This window comes from Pseudophryne corroboree, chromosome 10 (genome assembly GCF_028390025.1).
Source record: "Pseudophryne corroboree isolate aPseCor3 chromosome 10, aPseCor3.hap2, whole genome shotgun sequence".
Lineage (NCBI taxonomy): Eukaryota > Metazoa > Chordata > Amphibia > Anura > Myobatrachidae > Pseudophryne > Pseudophryne corroboree.
In genome coordinates, this window is record NC_086453.1 from 309,211,718 (window position 1) to 309,231,038 (window position 19,321).

Sequence of the window (19,321 nt, forward strand, 5' to 3'; positions counted from 1 at the left end):
GGACCAACCAGAGCTACCTAGACAGCTCTATCAGAAGTATTTTGGATATCGGATTTTTCCGTATTTTGGAATAAATGTATACCATAAGGAGATATCATGGCGATGAGTCCACTAAAAACTGGTCAAACGTAATAACATGCAATATAGGCCCTCATTCCGAGTCGTTCGCTCGGTAATTTTCATCGCATCGCAGTGAAATTCCGCTTAGTACGCATGCGCAATAATCGCACTGCGACTGCGCCAAGTAATTTTACAATGAAGATAGTATTTTTACTCACGGCTTTTTCTTCGCACCGGCGATCGTAGTGTGATTGACAGGAAATGGGTGTTACTGGGCGGAAACACGGCGTTTTAGGGGCGTGTGGATAAAAACGCTACCGTTTCTGGAAAAAACGCAGGAGTGGCCGGAGAAACGGGGGAGTGTCTGGGCGAACGCTGGGTGTGTTTATGACGTCAAACCAGGAACGACAAGCAGTGAACTGATCGCAGATGCCGAGTAAGTCTGAAGCTACTCTGAAACTGCTAAGTAGTTTGTAATCGCAATATTGCGAATACATCGGTCGCAATTTTAAGAAGCTAAGATACACTCCCAGTAGGCGTAGGCTTAGCGTGAGCAACTCTGATAAATTCGCCTTGCGAGCGATCAACTCGGAATGAGGGCCATAGTCTGATGTCATAGTCACAAGTTCTGATAATAGGGAGCTCTGTATCACAAATGATCTGGATGTCACAAATTCAAGACAATCTCTGTTATGCACGAAACACCATTGATAATCGGGGACATGCAGTGCATCCAGAAAGTACAGTATTCACAGCGCTTCACTTTTTCCACATTTTGTTATGTTACAGCCTTATTCCAGAATGGAATAAATTCATTTTTTCCCCTCAAAATTCTACACACAATACCCCAAAATGACAACGTGAAAAACGTTTTTTTGAGATTTTTGCACATTTATTAAAAATAAAAAACTAGGAAATCACATGTACATAAGTATTCACAGCCTTTGCAATGAAGCTCAAAATTGAGATCAGGTGCATCCTGTTTCCACTGATCATCCTTGAGATGTTCCTACAGCTTAATTGGAGTCCACCTGTGGTAAATTCAGTTGATTGGACACGATTTGGAAAGGCACACACCTGTCTATATAAGGTCCCACTCTTGACAGTGCATGTCTGAGCACAAACCAAGCATGAAGTCAAAGGAATTGTCTGTAGACCTCCGAGACAGGAGACATTGGGGTATACATCCATGATTATGATTGACAGCCATCAGCACTGGTTTTGCCTATTACTTTGACCATAAATAATTTGCATTGGTCCTGGACCACCAATACATGGCACCCCTACAAGTGCCCCAGGGTGCCATGGCACACAATTTGAGAACCACTGAAATAGGTGATATTTTCCTTTGTAACAGGTGTACTGTATCTCATATGGACTTTTTCAAAGCAGGGAGGATAAGGATCCACTGTAACATCCTATGTTCATATTGCAGCTGATTGAGGAAAGGATGTTAAGGTCTCTTTTTCCATCCAGATGTTAGCAGCTCCACAGTGGTCTGCATCCCATTAGTCCCGCTACTGTTAAACTAATATTTTTGAGCTATGATGAAAATAATAGAAGCCATGAAGTTTGCATTTCTAACTTGGACCTGAAGACCTTTATTACTGTCATGGCTCTGCAATGTGCTGAAAGGGAAGCGGTTAACATACCGCCAGTCGGGAGCCAATACAGACGCCGGAATCCCGACAAGCGGTGAAATACAGACGATGGAATCCTGGTGACACAGGCTATTCTCCACAACACCCATAGAGGGAGATTATAACCTTTCTAGCGCTCGCCTCACTGCCGGTATACTGGTGGCCGGGATGCCGCTGTCTGTATACTGACGTCCGGCATCCAGGCCGCCGGTATCTCATACTGAATCCTGCTGAAAGCATAAAGTCTAATTTATGCAAATTCTAGCCATGCAACAAATATAAAACATGGCAAAATACAATTGTAATTGTGTATTCTGACAGAGTGATGCAATGCAGGGCTGCAGTTTTTATTTATTGTGTATAGTAACTAATGGTATTTTTTGCAGGAGATGGCGCTCTTGAGGGAAGTTAAACCCCTGCAGATCATTCCAGTCCACTTGGTTCAGCCACTGAAGGGGACATTGCCATTGAGGCTGGCTCTAAGCCAGGTGGAGCTTGTAGAGAACCTGATAAAGGAGCTGGGTGTGGACAATTCTGGATTTACAGTTGACAACGTCATGAAGGCAAGTACTGGTCCAGGTTTACTTGGATTACTGAGTACTTAAATGCAGGAATGATGCATTTATTCAGTGTACAGAGGTGGGTCCTAGTCCCTAGCCGTTAACTTGAATGGTGCTTCCCTCTGCCTGCCTGTCAAACATTTTAGAACACCCTAGTTTTTCCAATTTGTATTGAAATACAATGTATGCAGTGTAATATCTCAGTGTACTCTGAAACTACAGCATTGAACAAATAAACAATTGGAGATATATAAAATTAATAATCTAGAATCATCTGTCTCCTAAAAGTAGCAACCTTCTGTAATACAGCTCAATGGAGTGTAAATCCGGAGTGCTGGCCATTTTATGATATGAAGCCTACCGTCTTTCTTGCAGGTAGTTCTGACATAGGGCCTAATTCAGACCTGATCGCAGCAGCAAAATCTTTCTCTAATGGGCAAAACCATGTGCACTGCAGGGTAATAGATATAACATTTGCAGAGAGAGTTAGATTTGAGTGGGTTATTTTGTTTCTGTGCAGGGTAAATACTGGCTGCTTTATTTTTACACTGCAATTTAGATTTAAGTTTGAACACACCCCACCCAAATCTAACTCTCTCTGCACATGTTATATCTGCCCCACCTGCACTGCACATGGTTTTCCCCTTAAGAGAACAATTTTGCTGCTGCGATCAGGGGTGAATTAGGCCCTATGTCAGGAGGTGTGTTTTGGGTCACTATCCTGCTGTAGGATGGACCCTTGAACAACTAGACAGATTGCATGCAAAATGCTGTGGTAACCCTTTGAGTTAAGGATGTCAGTCACTGTGTACAAGTTGCCACCAGCAGAAGAGCCCCAGACCATAAAACCTGCTCCATGGATTTGGTGTCTCGGCCTATTTTCATAGTGGTGGCTTATAGAAGCTGTTACTTCAAAGCCTGTTTAAGAAAGAAATGTAATTTGAATTTTATACTATTTTCTCATACGTCCTAGAGGATGCTGGGGACACCAAAAGAACCATGGGGTATAGACGGGATCCGCAGGAGACATGGGCACTTTAAGACTTTGATAAAGGGGTGTGCACTGGCTCCTTCGTCTATGCCCCTCCTCCAGACTCCAGTTTTAGAATTGTGCCCAGTGAGACTGGACACACTACAGGGAGCTCTACTGAGTTTCTCTGAAAATACTTTTTTGTTGGGTTTTCTATGTTCAGGGAGGCTGCTGGCAACAACCTCCCTACTTCGTGGGACTAAGAGGAGAGAAGTTATGACCCACTTCTAGTCAGTTCCAGGGCTCTGCTTCTGGCTACAGGACACCATTAGCTCCTGAGGGTTTGATCGCTGGGTACGCTCAGAGGCTCGCTCCCGCAGCCGGCCGTCACCCCCCTTACAGAGCCAGAAGTCAGAAGACAGGTGAGTAGAAGAAGAAAGAAGACTTCAGTAACGGCATTTTCATGAGGTACCGCGCAGCGTATGGACGCTGCGCGCCAAGCTCCTGCTCATACACACAGCACTACTGGGTGCCCTGGGCAGCTTAAGTCACCTCAGAAAAAAGTCTGGCAAGGGGTCATTAGTGTTATACACTGTCCTAACCCCCGCTAGTATATTTTATATTATTAAGAGCGGGACGGAAGCGCACCATTGAGGGGGCAGAGCTTCATCCCCACAGCTCACTCGGCGCCATTTCCTCTCCGCTGGCTGCAGAGACGCTGGTCCTTCCTCACACTGCTGAACAAGTATCAGGGGTGCAAAACGGGGAGGGGGGGCCCAGGTCATTTGGTGCGATATTATATTATATAAAAAGCGCTACAGAGGTTTGGGGCATTTTAGTTACCGCTGCTGACCAATTCATTTGGCGCTGGGGTGTGAGCTGGCAAATTCCCTCTGTGTCTCTCTGACAGGCTTCTCTGTGGGTCTGTATCCAAAAAGCCCAGTGTGTCTGTGAGTGTGTATTACACGTGTGTCGGCATGTCTGAGGCTGAGTGCTCTTCACAAGAGGAGACTGTATTGGAGACGCAGAAGGCGGTGGGGGTGACCGTGTCGGCACCGCCGACTCCTGATTGGGTAAATGTATTGAGTGCTTTAAATGCTAATGTTGCTCGTATTAGTAAAAGATTGGACAAGTCTGAGTCTCAGACCCAAGCTTGGAAGAAATCTGTGGAAGATATGTTATTACAGGTTCAGGTCCCCTCGGGGTCACAGAAACGTACGTTTACCCAGTTGGCGGACACTGATACCGACACGGACACGGATTCCAGTGTCGACTATAGTGATTCCAGATTAGATACAAAATTGGCAAAGAGTATTCAGTACATGATTGTGGCTATTAAAGAGGTATTGCATATCACTGAGGACCCTGCTGTTCCGGATAAAAGGGTCTGTATGTATAAGGAAAAGAAACCTGAAATAACGTTTCCTCCCTCTCATGAACTGAATACTTTATTTGATAAAGTCTGGGAAAGTCCTGACAGAAGGTTTCAGATTCCCAAAAGGATTCCGGTAGTTTATCCGTTCCCCACGGGGGATAGGGAAAAGTGGGAGTCACCCCCATTGTGGACAAGGCCCTATCGGGTCTGTCTAAAAAGGTGGCTCTCCCGTCACCGGACACGGCAGCCCTTAAAGACCCTGCAGATCATAAGCAGGAAGCTACATTAAAATCCATTTATACGACCACAGGCACATTACTCAGACCGGTTATTGCCTCGGCGTGGGTGAGTAGTGCTATTGAAAAGTGGGCAGATAACTTGTCATCTGACATAGATACCCTAGATAGGGATAACATCCTCTTGACGCTGGGTTATATCAAGGACGCGGCAGTTTACCTAAAGGAAGCTGCAAGGGATATTGGCCTTTTGGGATCAAAGGCCAATGCCATGGCTGTCTCAGCTAGACGAGCGTTGTGGATTCACCAATGGAATGCTGATGCTGATTCCAAAAAAAGTATGGAGTCTCTTCCATATAAAGGTAAGGCTTTATTTGGTGAGTGGTAAGTCATCCTTTCTGCCCTATGTTCCTCCACAGCAAAAGAAAACGCACCACTACCAGATGCAGTCCTTTCGGCCCAATAAATACAGGAAGGGACGAGGTTCTTCCTTCCTTGCTACTAGAGGAAGGGGAAGAGGTAAACGGTCACCAGCCTTGTCAGGCTCCCAGGAGCAGAAGTCCTCCCAGGTTTCTGCCAATTCCACCACATGACGTTGGGGCTCCTCTGCTTGAGTCCGCACCGGTGGGGTCACGTCTCATAATCTTCAGTCAGTGCTGGGTTCGTTCGGACCTGGACCCATGGGTTTTGCAAATAATATCCCAAGGGTACAAACTGGAGTTTCAAGACGTCCCCCCTCACCGATTTATCAAATCGGCCTTGCCAGTTTCTCTTCCGGACAGAGAGGAAATTTGCAAAGCCATGCAAAAGTTATGTCAAAATCAGGTTGTCGTCAGGGTTCCCCGGTCACAACAAGGAGAAGGCTATTATTCAAGTCTTTTTGTGGTTCCGAAGCCGGATGGCTCGGTCAGGCCATTCCTGAACCTGAAATCCCTCAATTTCTACCTAAAAATAATTCAAATTCAAAATGGAGTCTCTCCGAGCAGTGATCTCCAGTCTGGACGAAGGGGATTTTATAGTGTCGGTGGACATAAAAGATGCCTACTTACATATCCCCATTTATCCTCCGCATCAGGCTTACCTAAGGTCTGCAGTTCAAGATTGTCATTACCAATTTCAGACGTTGCCGTTTGGTCTGTCCACGGCTCCGAGGATTTTCACCAAAGTAATGGCGGAAATGATGGTTCTCCTTCGCAAGCAAGGAGTCAGAAATATCCCGTACTTGGACGATCTCCTGATAAAGGCGAGAGCCAGGGACCAGTTGGTAAAAAACGTGACCCTGTCTCTGACAGTTCTTCAACAACACGGTTGGCTCCTGAACTTGCCAAAATCACAGTTGATTCCGACAACGAGGTTGTCATTTTTGGGGATGATACTGGACACAGAACTACAGAAAATATTTCTTCCGGTACAAAAGGCTCAGGAACTTCAGAGCCTGGTCAAACAAATTCTGAAACCACCAAGAGTGTCAATCCATCAGTGCACTTGGTTGCTGGGGAAGATGGTGGCGACCTACGAGGCCATTCAGTATGGCAGATTCCATGCCAGAGTATTTCAGTGGGACCTGTTGGACAAGTGGTCCGGATCCCACCTGCACATGCACCGGAAGATAGTCCTGTCTTCAAAGACCAGAATATCGCTCCTGTGGTGGCTGCACAGCTCACACCTCCAGGAGGGACGCAGGTTCGGAATCCAGGACTGGATCCTAATGACCACGGATGCAAGTCTCCGAGGATGGGGTGCAGTCACGCAAGGGATAAACTTTCAAGGAAGATGGTCAAGCCAGGAAACTTGTCTCCACATAAACGTTCTGGAGTTAAGGGCCATTTACAACGGCCTTGTGCAGGCGAAACATCTTCCTCGCAATCTGCCCGTGCTGATCCAATCGGACAATGTGACAGCAGTAGCGTACATAAACCGCCAAGGCGGAACAAAAAGCATAGCAGCAATGGCAGAAGTCACAAAGGTTCTCCGCTGGGCAGAGAAGCATACAAGAGCGCTGTCAGCGATCTTCATTCCAGGAGTAGACAACTGGGAAGCAGACTTTCTCAGCCAACACGATCTCCATCCATATGAATGGAGCCTCCATCAAGAGGTCTTCACAGAAGTCACAAGTCATTGGGGAATTCCTCACATAGCTTCAGAGATATTGTTCCAGGTCCAGGGACCCCCAAGCAATAGCAGTGGATGCAGTGGTGACACCATGGGTGTTTCCGTCGGTGTATGTGTTCCCTCCACTTCCTCTCATTCCAAAAGTTGAAAAGATCATAAGAAGAACAAAGGTTCAAGCGATCCTCATTAACCCAGACTGGCCAAGGAGGGCTTGGTATCCAGATCTTCAGGAATTACTCATAGGAGATCCCTGGCCTCTTCCTCTGCGCGAGGACCTGTTACAGCAGGGGCCGTGCGTATACCAATACTTACCGCGGCTACGTTTGACGGCATGGCGGTTAAACGCCAGATCTTAACAAGAAAGGGTATTCCTAGTGAAGTAATTCCCACACTTCTTCAGGCCAGGAAGGGAGTAACGTCTAAACATTACCACCGCATTTGGAGGAAGTATGTATCTTGGTGTGAATCCAAGAAGGCTCCTGCGGAAGAGTTTAAGCTAGGACGCTTTCTCCATTTTCTGCAAGCAGGTGTAGAGGCGGGCCTAAAGTTGGGCTCGATTAAGGTTCAAATTTCAGCCTTATCGGTTTTCTTTCAAAAGCAATTGACATCCCTTCCAGAAGTTCAAACTTTCGTGAAGGGTGTGTTGCACATCCAACCTCCATTTGTGCTCCCTGTGGCACCATGGGATCTTAACGTGGTGTTGCAGTCCCTTCAATCGCATTGGTTTGAGCCTTTACAGACAGTGGAGTTGAAGTTTCTCACTTGGAAAGTGGTCATCCTGTTGGCTTTGGCGTCCGCAAGGCGCGTGTCTGAGTTAGCGGCCTTGTCTCACAAGAGCCCTTATTTAATCTTTCATGAAGATAGAGCAGAGTTTAGGACTCTGCAACAATTTCTGCCGATGGTGGTTTCATCTTTCCACATGAACCAACCTATTGTGGTGCCAGTGGCTACTGACGCTTTAGTTGAGTCAAAAATCTTTGTATGTGGTCAGAGCTCTTAAAATCTATGTCGCCAGAACGGCTCGGGTTAGGAAAACCGAAGCACTGTTTGTCCTGTATGCTCCCAACAAGATTGGGTGTCCTGCTTCTAAACAGACAATTGCACGCTGGATCTGTAACACGATTCAGCATGCTCATTCCGCAGCCGGGTTACCATTACCGGAATCGGTGAAAGCCCATTCTACTAGGAAGGTGGGCTCTTCTTGGGCGGCTGCCCGATGGGTCTCGGCATTGCAACTTTGCCGAGCTGCTACTTGGTCGGGTTCGAACACTTTTGCGAAGTTCTACAAGTTTGATACCCTGGCCGATGACGACCTAAAGTTTGGTCGATCGGTGCTGCAGAGTCATCCGCACTCTCCTGCCCATTCTAGAGCTTTGGTATAACCCTATGGTTCTTTTGGTGTCCCCAGCATCCTCTAGGACGTATGAGAAAATAGGATTTTAATACCTACCGGTAAATCCTTTTCTCTTAGTCCGTAGAGGATGCTGGGCGCCCGTCCCAGTGCGTACTGTATCTGCAGTTATTATTATGGTTACACGCATGTTGTGTTATGTTTATAGTCAGCCTGTTGCTGACATTGGTTCATGCCGTTGGCCTGAGTTTGTCCGTCTCCCTGGGCACAGTTCCTATAACTGGAGTCTGGAGGAGGGGCAAAGAAGGAGGAGCCAGTGCACACCCCTTTTTCAAAGTCTTAAAGTGCCCATGTCTCCTGCGGATCCCGTCTATACCCCATGGTTCTTTTGGTGTCCCCAGCAACCTCTACGGACTAAGAGAAAAGGATTTACCGGTAGGTATTAAAATCCTATTTTCTACTCCATACGCCTACAATGGGTGTAGTATGAGCGGCCGGGATCCCGGGGGCCAGCATACTGGTGCCGGGATCCCGACCGTCGGCATGCCGACAGCTGGGCGAGCGCTGATGAGCCCCTTGCGGGCGTGCCACGCTATTTATTCTCCTTCCAGGGGGTTCGTGGACCCCAAAGTGGGAGAATGTGTCGGCATGCCGGCAGTCGGGATCCCAGCGCCGATATGCTGGTCGCCGGGATCCCGGCTGGCGGCATACTGAAGACCACCCCCTACAATGGCACCCAACTCCTGATTTCTGCCACCCTGATAATTATTTCAGTGTCCTGTCCCCTGATGCAGCAATGTTTATTTACCATGTACTTGTCCTAAATTGTCTTGTACTGTGAGTCATTGTCTTATTGTCTTGCTCATTGTTTATGTGCTTTGTTAGGCGCTGCAGAACCCTTGTGGCGCCATATAAATAAAAGATAATAATAATAAAAATAGCAATGCTTTTTAACAGCAGAACATCTGGTGTTTTATTATTAAAACCATTGCCCTTTTAAATTTTGCCCTAAACATGTCAGGAATCCAAGATTTTTACAAGCCGACGCTTAATAAATGAACCCCACACATTGAGCAAACATACTCTCACCTACTTGTACATAAACCCTGCTTGATGAACCCAAGATTTCCATAAGATCTTCTTCCGGTCTACAGTAGCCCACTGACATGTTTCATGACCCAGGCAGGCTCTTTTTTTATTTTATTGCTGCAGAACAACCGTAAGTTCTTAACCCTATTACTTATTCCCTGAAAAATGCCCTTTTTTATAACTCTGAAATGTACATTATATTTCAGAGGTTCTTTTAACCTCTAGCAGCTTGCCACTTACTTACCTTTGTACCATTTCAATAAAACCTGGAAAAATGGGGGTGTTCTAAAACTGGGTGGCACTTGATATGCCGGCTGTCGGGATCCCGGCGCTCAGCATACCAATGCCGGAATCCTGACAACCTGCATACCAACAACTATTTTCGCTTTTGGGGTGTCCACGGCATCCCTGGAGGGAGAATATACAGCGTAGTGCAGCGAGCCCGCAAGGGGCCCTTTTGCGCTCACCCTGCTGCCGGCATACCGGCATGCGGGATCCCGGCGCCGGTATGCTGGGTGCCGGGATCTCGAGCGCTGGCATACCGTAGTAGACCCCTAAAACTCGTGACCAGTGGTTCTCCAAGTGTGTATGGCGGAGGAAAAATCCTCTTTGCGCTGTGATAGTTGGCTGCGCATTCAGATCTTTGTAGCACTGCAGCTGTGACATTACCTACAAGTGTAGAACTGGGTACTTCAATAAAGTTTCAAACAAACAAACTGAAATTAAAATAATAGTTCAAACCCAAATTTTGTCTCCATTGCAAAATTCATTTCCATAGCATCACTTAGTAAATAATAAAACTGCACCATGTACGTAATAAAAAAACAAATAAATTGTAGTAGATTTTATTCTTACGGTTAAATGGAAAAATGTCCTCACTTTGGAAAAGAAATATATAAAGTTAATGTTATTTTATTGCATTGACACCAACAGCAAGAAAGGTCCTTTTTTATACCTCTAAGATACTAGCGTGGCCCTTGTGCTGGTTGCAGTATCATATCTATGGGAAAATTCCGTTTGCCGCAATGTGGCGGAGAGCCTACAGAACAGGCAGGTGGAGGGCGGAGGCACTCTGCTTTTGCTTTGCCAAACTTTTTCTAAGTTTACGATATTGTCATTGCGGTGATGACTGATGGCACATCACACCATATTGAATTTCCCGCCATGTGTCTAAGGGTTCTATGTATTATGCTTTAGAGAGAGATAAAGTACAGTCTGCTCCTAACTGCCACGTTACAGGCTGTGTTTGAAAAATAACAGACAGGAGCTGGTTGGTACTTTATCTCTCTATACTTTATCACTCTCTAAGGCCTAGTAAATATACCCCCTAAGTCTGTACCGTTTCTTATATACATTTTTACTGTTAGTTTGCATTAGGTGTGCTGGATTACCCAACCGCGGAAGTGCGGGATAAAGCAGTACGGATTATACTCTACTTGTACCAGCTGGATCAGGCTCAGGTTCTAGAGCATATGCCGTCAGATGATTCCAGCACGCGCAAGAACATTCTCTACAAAACACTCTTTGATGGGTTTTCCAAAATTGATGGCAGGCCCACCGAATCTGAGCTTAAGGTATGTATGAAATACAGTGGGGTGTTTAACATCAAGATGTATCTACCGAACAAGGTCAGATACAGTCCTGTTTTGGAAAATGTTCGTAAATCTGTACACTCTGAAATGGGATCCGGTCTCTAGGCCGACATTATCTAGGTCAACCACTATTGGTCGACAGTAACTAGGTCGACAGGGTTTCTAGGTCGACATGAGTTTTTCACAATTGTTTTTTTTTTTACCTTTTCATACTTAACAATCCACGTGGACCACGATTGGAATGGTAATCTGTGCGGAGCGAAGCGGTAGCGGAGCGAGGCACCTTGCCTGAAGTTCTGCGAAGGGACACGGTGCACTAATTGGGGTTCCCGGTCACTGTACAAAGAAAACGACACCAAAAAAACATTAAAAAACTAATGTCGACCTTTTGACCTGTCGGCCTAAAGACCATGTCGACCTAGTTACTGTCGACCAATAGTGGTCGACCTAGACACTATCTACCTTCCATACCACACCCCTCTGAAATATTTACTTGTAATCAATACAACTATTTAGCCCTGATCAAATTTTCATACAATGTTTCACCTTAGCAGAAGTTAGATGCATGTTTTAGACTTTACAGTGTTTAATTGCAGCCCCCCTTTACTGCATTCCAATTTTTCAAGATGATCAATAAATAAGTGGATTTTCAAGTGGTAAATTAGAAATTTAGATATTCAGGTTACACGCTGAAGTATTGTATGTGGACTGCGCATTTCCCCCTATCATTTTCAGATTTGATGACAACCTCACACTTACCGATAGGCAGAATTGGTGACCTGGTTTTTCTGTACTCCATCACATCACATCCTATCTGTGTCTTAATTTGGTAACAAAATCCATAGATCCGACTGCTCACCATGTGGCCGGATCCCATGGTTCTCCATCAGTGCCGTCTGCCGATAATCACATACACACAGTAACCGTGGTTTCCAGCCATCTACATTTTTCAACTGGAACAATTGAAGTCTGCTGTGATTGTGACTGTAACTTTCATGTCATGCTTTAGTATCCTGTAGTGTTGTGTTTTACCAAATAAAAAGAATATATATGTTGGTCCATTTGGATTTCTGTCATTGTCGGAACAGACGACGATGTATTTGGGAGTCACATTGAGAAACTCGGACCTTACCTTCAGAGGCTGCCACATTATTCTGTTTGGGCTTCACAACACTGAATTGTACAAACTCAAAGATTTTCTCTAACGTCCTAGTGGATGCTGGGGACTCCGTAAGGACCATGGGGAATAGACGGGCTCCACAGGAGACAGGGCACTCTAAGAAAGAATTAGGAATACTGGTGTGCACTGGCTCCTCCCTCTATGTCACTCCTCCAGACCTCAGTTTGAATCTTTGCCCGGACGAGCTGGGTGCACCTTAGTGAGCTCTCCTGAGCTTGCTAAATAGAAAGTATTTTGTTAGGATTTTTTTATTTTCAGAGAGATCTGCTGGCAACAGACTCTCTGCTACGTGGGACTGAGGGGAGAGAAGCAGCCCTACTAACTGCGGATAGGTCATGCTTCTTAGGCTACTGGATACCATTAGCTCCAGAGGGATCGAACACAGGAACGCACCCTTGGTCGTCCGATCCCAGAGCCGCGCCGCCGTCCCCCTCGCAGAGCCAGAAGCCGGCGTGAGAAGCAAGAAGACGTCAAAAGCGGCGGCAGAAGACTCCAGTCTTCATATGAGGTAGCGCACAGCACTGCAGCTGTGCGCCATTGCTCCCACATTAAACCCACACACTCCGGTCACTGTAGGGTGCAGGACGCAGGGGGGGGCGCCCTGGGCAGCAATTAGGTACCTCTTGGCAAAAGCAGCATATATACAGCTGGGCACTGTATATATGCATGAGCCCCTGCCATTATCTTACACAAAATCGCGGGACAGAAGCCCGCCGCTGAGGGGGCGGGGCTTCTTCCTCAGCACTCACCAGCGCCATTTACTCTCCACAGCTCCGCAGAGAGGACGCTCCCCAGGCTCTCCCCTGCAGATTCACGGTAGAAAGAGGGTAAAAAGAGGGGGGGGGGCGCGCAAAATCAGTGTATACAGCAGCTACTGGGTAAACACTAAGTTACTGTGTAATTCCTGGGTCATATAGCGCTTTGGTGTGTGCTGGCATACTCTCTCTCTGTCTCTCCAAAAGGCCTTGTGGGGGTTCTGTCCTCAAATAGAGCATCCCCTGTGTGTGTGGTGTGTCGGTACGCTTGTGTCGGCATGTTTGACGAGGAAGGCTATGTGGAAGCAGAGCAGGTACAAATGAATGTGGGATCGCCGCCGACGCCCGATTGGATGGATATGTGGAAGGTTTTAAATGATAATGTTACTTCCTTGCATAAAAGGTTGGATAAAGCTGAAGCCTTGGGACAGTCAGGGTCTCAACCCATGCCTGATCCTACAGCGCAGAGGCCGTCAGGGTCTCAGAAGCGCCCACTATCCAAAATTGTTGACACAGATATCGACACGGATTCTGACTCCAGTGTCGATGGCGAGGATGCAAAGTTGCAGCCTAAAATGGCTAAAGCCATCCGCTACATGATTATAGCAATGAAGGATGTATTGCACATCTCAGAGGAAAACCCAGTCCCTGACAAGAGGGTTTATATGTTTTGGGAAAAAAGGCATGAGGTGACCTTTCCCCCTTCACATGAGTTAAATGAGTTATGTGAAAAAGCTTGGGAATCTCCAGATAGGAAAATGCAGATTTCCAAACGGTTGCTTATGGCGTATCCTTTCCCGCCAACGGACAGGTTCCGCTTGGAATCCTCCCCTAGGGTAGACAAAGCTTTGACACGCTTATCTAAGAAGGTTGCCCTGCCGTCACAGGATACGGCCACCCTAAAAGATCCTGCGGATAGAAAGCAGGAAGGTATCCTGAAGTCCGTTTATACACATTCAGGTACCATACTAAGGCCGGCAATTGCGTCGGCCTGGATGTGTAGTGCTGTAGCAGCATGGACAGATACTTTATCTGAGGAACTTGATACCTTGGACAAGGATACTATATTACTGACCCTGGGGCATATAAAAGACGCTGTCCTATATATGAGAGATGCCCAGAGAGACATTAGCCTACTGGGCTCTAGAATAAATGCAATGTCGATTTCTGCCAGAAGGGTCCTGTGGACTCGGCAATGGACAGGTGATGCCGACTCAAAGAGGCACATGAAGGTTTTACCTTATAAGGGTGAGGAATTGTTTGGTGACGGTCTCTCGGACCTAGTTTCCACAGCTACGGCTGGGAAGTAAAAATTTTTGCCATATATTCCCTCACAACCTAAGAAAGCACCATATTACCAAATGCAGTCCTTTCGTTCACAAAGAGGCAAGAAAGTCCGAGGTGCGTCCTTTCTTGCCAGAGGCAGGGGTAGAGGAAAGAAGTTGCACAATACAGCTAGTTCCCAGGAACAGAAGTCCTCCCCGGCATCCACTAAATCCACCGCATGACGCTGGGACTCCACAGGTGGAGCCAGGATCGGTGGGGGCACGTCTCCGAAATTTCAGCCACCAGTGGGTTCGCTCACGGGTGGATCCCTGGGCTATACAGATTGTATCTCAGGGATACAAGCTGGAATTCGAAGTGATGCCCCCTCACCGTTACCTCAAATCGGCCCTGCCAGCTTCCCCCATAGAGAGGGAAATAGTGTTAGCGGCAATTCACAAATTATATCTCCAGCAGGTGGTGGTAAAGGTTCCCCTCCTGCAACAGGGAAGGGGTACCTATTCCACAATGTTTGTGGTACCGAAACCGGACGGTTCGGTCAGATCCATATTGAATTTAAAATCCCTGAACATTTACCTGAAAAGGTTCAAGTTCAAGATGGAATCGCTCAGAGCGGTCATTGCAAGCCTGGAAGAGGGGGATTTTATGGTGTCTCTGGACATAAAGGTTGCTTACCTGCATGTCCCCATTTATCCACCTCATCAGGAGTACCTCAGATTTGTGGTACAGAACTGTCATTACCAATTCCAGACGTTGCCGTTTGGTCTGTCCACGGCACCGAGAATATTTACCAAGGTAATGGCAGAAATGATGGTGCTTCTGCGAAAACAAGGAGTCACAATTATCCCATACTTGGACGATCTCCTCATAAAGGCGAGGTCCAGAGAGCAGTTGCTGATCAGCGTAGCACACTCTCGGGAAGTGTTGCAACAGCACGGATGGATTCTGAATATTCCAAAGTCGCAGCTGATTCCTACGACGCGTGTGCCCTTCCTTGACATGATTCTGGACACAGACCAGAAGAAGGTTTTTCTCCTGGTGGAGAAGGCTCAGGAGCTCGTGACTCTGGTCAGAGACCTCTTAAAACCAAAACAGGTGTCGGTGCATCAATGCACGCGAGTCCTGGGAAAGATGGTGGCGTCATACGAAGCCATTCCCTTCGGCAGGTTCCATGTGAGGACCTTTCAGTGGGATCTGTTAGACAAGTGGTCCGGATCGCATCTTCAGATGCAGCGGCTGATCACCCTATCCCCCAGGGCCAGGGTGTCTCTTCTGTGGTGGCTGCAGAGTGCTCACCTTCTCGAGGGTCGCAGGTTCGGCATTCAGGACTGGGTCCTGGTGACCACGGATGCGAGCCTCCGAGGGTGGGGGGCAGTCAAACAGGGAAGAAATTTCCAGGGTCTGTGGTCAAGTCAGGAGACTTGTCTGCACATCAATATCCTGGAACTAAGGGCAATATACAACGCCCTAAGTCAAGCGGAGCCTCTGCTTCGCAACCAACCGGTGCTGATTCAGTCAGACAACATCACCGCAGTGGCTCATGTAAACCACCAAGGCGGCACAAGGAGCAGGGTGGCGATTGCGGAAGCCACCAGAATTCTTCGCTGGGCGGAGAATCACGTAAAAGCACTGTCAGCAGTGTTCATTCCGGTAGTGGACAACTGGGAAGCAGAATTCCTCAGCAGGCACGACCTCCACCCGGGAGAGTGGGGACTTCATCAAGAAGTCTTCACACAGATTACAAGTCGTTGGGAACTGCCACAGGTGGACATGATGGCATCCCGCCTCAACAAAAAGCTACAAATGTATTGCGCCAGGTCAAGAGACCCTTAGGCGATAGCTGTGGACGCACTAGTGACACCATGGGTGTTCCAGTCTGTTTATGTGTTTCCTCCTCTTCCTCTCATACACAAGGTGCTGAGAATCGTAAGAAGGACTTGGTATCCGGAACTGCAAGAAATGCTCACAGAGGACCCATGGCCTCTGCCTCGCAGACGGGATCTGTTGCAACAGGGGCCCTGTCTGTTCCAAGACTTACCGCGGCTGCGTTTGACGGCATGGCGGTTGAACGCCGTATCCTAGCAGAAAAAGGCATTCCGGATGAGGTTATTCCTACGCTAATAAAGGCTAGGAAGGACATGACGGCTAAACATTATCACCGTATATGGCGAAAATATGTTGCTTGGTGTGAGGCCAGGAATGCCCCTACAGAGGAATTCCAGCTGGGCCGTTTCCTTCACTTCCTACAGTCGGGAGTGACTTTAGGCCTAAAATTGGGGTCCATTAAGGTCCATATTTCGGCCCTATCCATTTTCTTTCAAAAAGAACTGGCTTCTCTTCCTGAAGTTCAGACGTTTGTAAAGGGAGTGCTGCATATTCAGCCCCCGTTTGTGCCTCCAGTGGCACCTTGGGATCTTAACGTGGTGTTGAGTTTCCTGAAATCACACTGGTTTGAGCCACTTAAAACCGTGGAGTTAAAATATCTCACGTGGACGGTGGTCATGCTATTGGCCTTGGCTTCTGCTAGGCGTGTGTCAGAATTGGCGGCTTTGTCACATAAAACCCCCTATCTGGGTTTCCATATGGACAGGGCAGAATTGCGGACTCGTCCGCAATTTCTGCCAAAAGTGGTGTCATCTTTTCATATGAACCAACCTATTGTGGTGCCTGTGGCTACTCGTGACTTGGAGGATTCCGAGTTACTAGATGTAGTCAGGGCTTTGAAGGTTTATGTAGCCAGAACGGCTAGAGTCAGGAAAACGGAGTCGCTGTTTTTCCTGTATGCATCCAGCAAGCTGGGTGCTCCTGCTTCAAAGCAAACTATTGCTCGCTGGATCTGTATCACGATTCAGCAGGCTGATTCTGCGGCTGGATTGCCGCTTCCAAAATCAGTAAAAGCCCATTCCACAAGGAAGGTGGGCTCTTCTTGGGCGGCTTCCCGAGGGGTCTCGGCATTACAGCTTTGCCGAGCGGCTACTTGGTCAGGTTCAAACACTTTTGCAAAGTTCTACAAGTTTGATACCCTGGCTGAGGAGGACCTTGTGTTTGCTCATTCGGTGCTGCAGAGTCATCCGCACTCTCCCGCCCGTTTGGGAGCTTTGGTATAATCCCCATGGTCCTTACGGAGTCCCCAGCATCCACTAGGACGTTAGAGAAAATAAGATTTTACTTACCGGTAAATCTATTTCTCGTAGTCCGTAGTGGATGCTGGGCGCCCGTCCCAAGTGCGGACTTCTTCTGCAATACTTGTATATAGTTGTTGCTTAAATAAGGGTTATGTTATGGTTGCATCAGGTTTATCTGATGCTCTGTTGTTGTTCATACTGTTAACTGGGTAAGTTTATCACGAGTTATACGGTGTGATTGGTGTGGCTGGTATGAGTCTTACCCTGGATTCCAAAATCCTTTCCTTGGACTGTCAGCTCTTCCGGGCACAGTTTCCTTAACTGAGGTCTGGAGGAGGGACATAGAGGGAGGAGCCAGTGCACACCAGTATTCCTAATTCTTTCTTAGAGTGCCCTGTCTCCTGCGGAGCCCGTCTATTCCCCATGGTCCTTACGGAGTCCCCAGCATCCACTACGGACTACGAGAAATAGATTTACCGGTAAGTAAAATCTTATTTTTTTCTCACAGGCACAGAAAAAGGTAGCTACAGAGGAGGCAGAAAAGAGGAAGAAAGAGGAGATTCGAGCTCTTCAGGAACAGCTGGCAGCTCTAAAGGAGATTCAGTCTGAGGTTCAGACTGCCAAGGTGCGGGCTCGTCTGATTGTATACGTTGGCCTCTGTGCTCTGTGCTCTGTGCTCTGTGGTCTGCATTGAGTATCATGTGTCCCTTCTGCAGAAGTGGAATACTTGCTGGAAATTAGGCTCTTTCAGGTTTATTCTTTCCATATACACACCAAAATAACTCAGAGCTCCACCGGTGGTATTTGGGAGTAGAAAATGCAGAGTGTCATCATGGTTCCTACTGACTCTGGCTCACCACCTCAATACATTCTGACAGTTCCAACCACAGCTTGGAAAATAGCAAGTGATGTGTAGAGAGCCACAGATGTCCGTTACACTATACGCTGTACCACAAGTAACTGCAGTCAGAAAGGACCATTTAGCATCTAAGCCCTGGTGGGTGTTTTATAGCTGTCTAGCTCTAGAATTGGCATCATGATACAAAAAGTATAATTTAGGATGCATTCCCATTGTTTGTTTTTTGCAAATATTGTATACTCACAATTTTTTTTTTTTTGTTCATCTATTTCATTTTTATTTATTGTTTTGGTAACGCAAATATGCCTCGTTACCTCAAGTGTTGGGTTCCTCTAAAGTACAACATCATGGAACCCTATATTGTACCCTTGAATTGCTCCGTCGGGTGCCATCTAGTGGCTGCCGGCACACAAAACACTTGAATCCCCCCCTACATAGAGGTGAGCAGCAACGTTTACCTTCTATTATATAGGATTACCTTATTGTTGCTCCTATGGCTGGAGGGAACCCAGTGCTCAAAATACCGAAGCCGGGATCCCGAAGGTCTAAACAGCATCAGGGGTGAGTTAAGGGTGCTCTACCCTCTCCCCAACCTCTAACCCTAACCCTCCCTACTGGGAGCCTAACCCTAACCTAACCCTCACATCCCCGCTGCCTAAAAACAATCCATAATCCCCCGCAGCCTGACCTTAACCTCCCCCAGGGGTGCCTAACCCTAACCCACCATCCCCTCAACCTAGCCCTAACTCCCCCCCCCCCCCCCCCCCCCCTGCAGCCTAACCCTAACCCCCCTGCCTGATGCCTAAACCTAAACCCCCTTCCCCTGGCCCTAAACCTTACCTTGCGGCCATACTTACAGTTGGTATGCCGGGTGTGGGCATACCGGCGTCTGTTCAGACGTCTGGATTCTAACGTGTCGGTATTCTGGTTGCCGGGATCCTGACAGCTGCCATCTTGACCACATCCCCTGGAGGCTGTGTTGACTGCCACCTACTGACTGTATTATGTGACTGCAGCCAACGTGACCTAGCCCTAGACTAAAATGACATTTCACTTTTTTTTTCTTTTTAGGGAAAAGAACAATTACACAAATCAAAAGCAGGTAAGTGCACAGTGCACATATGAAATCTTTG

General features: G+C 47.3%; 1 protein-coding gene across 4 annotated transcripts in view; it reads left to right on the plus strand.

The window, feature by feature from the left end:
- CEP104 (centrosomal protein 104) overlaps nt 1-19,321 on the plus strand; it is a 232,639-nt gene that overhangs the window by 130,993 nt on the left and 82,325 nt on the right. For all 4 annotated transcript variants that reach the window (XM_063943460.1, XM_063943461.1, XM_063943462.1 and 1 more), the window contains exons 13-16: nt 2,087-2,263; nt 10,761-10,967; nt 17,838-17,954; nt 19,260-19,290. In XM_063943460.1, coding sequence (XP_063799530.1) covers nt 2,087-2,263; nt 10,761-10,967; nt 17,838-17,954; nt 19,260-19,290 — 532 coding nt within the window. The remainder of the gene's footprint in view (nt 1-2,086; nt 2,264-10,760; nt 10,968-17,837; nt 17,955-19,259; nt 19,291-19,321) is intronic.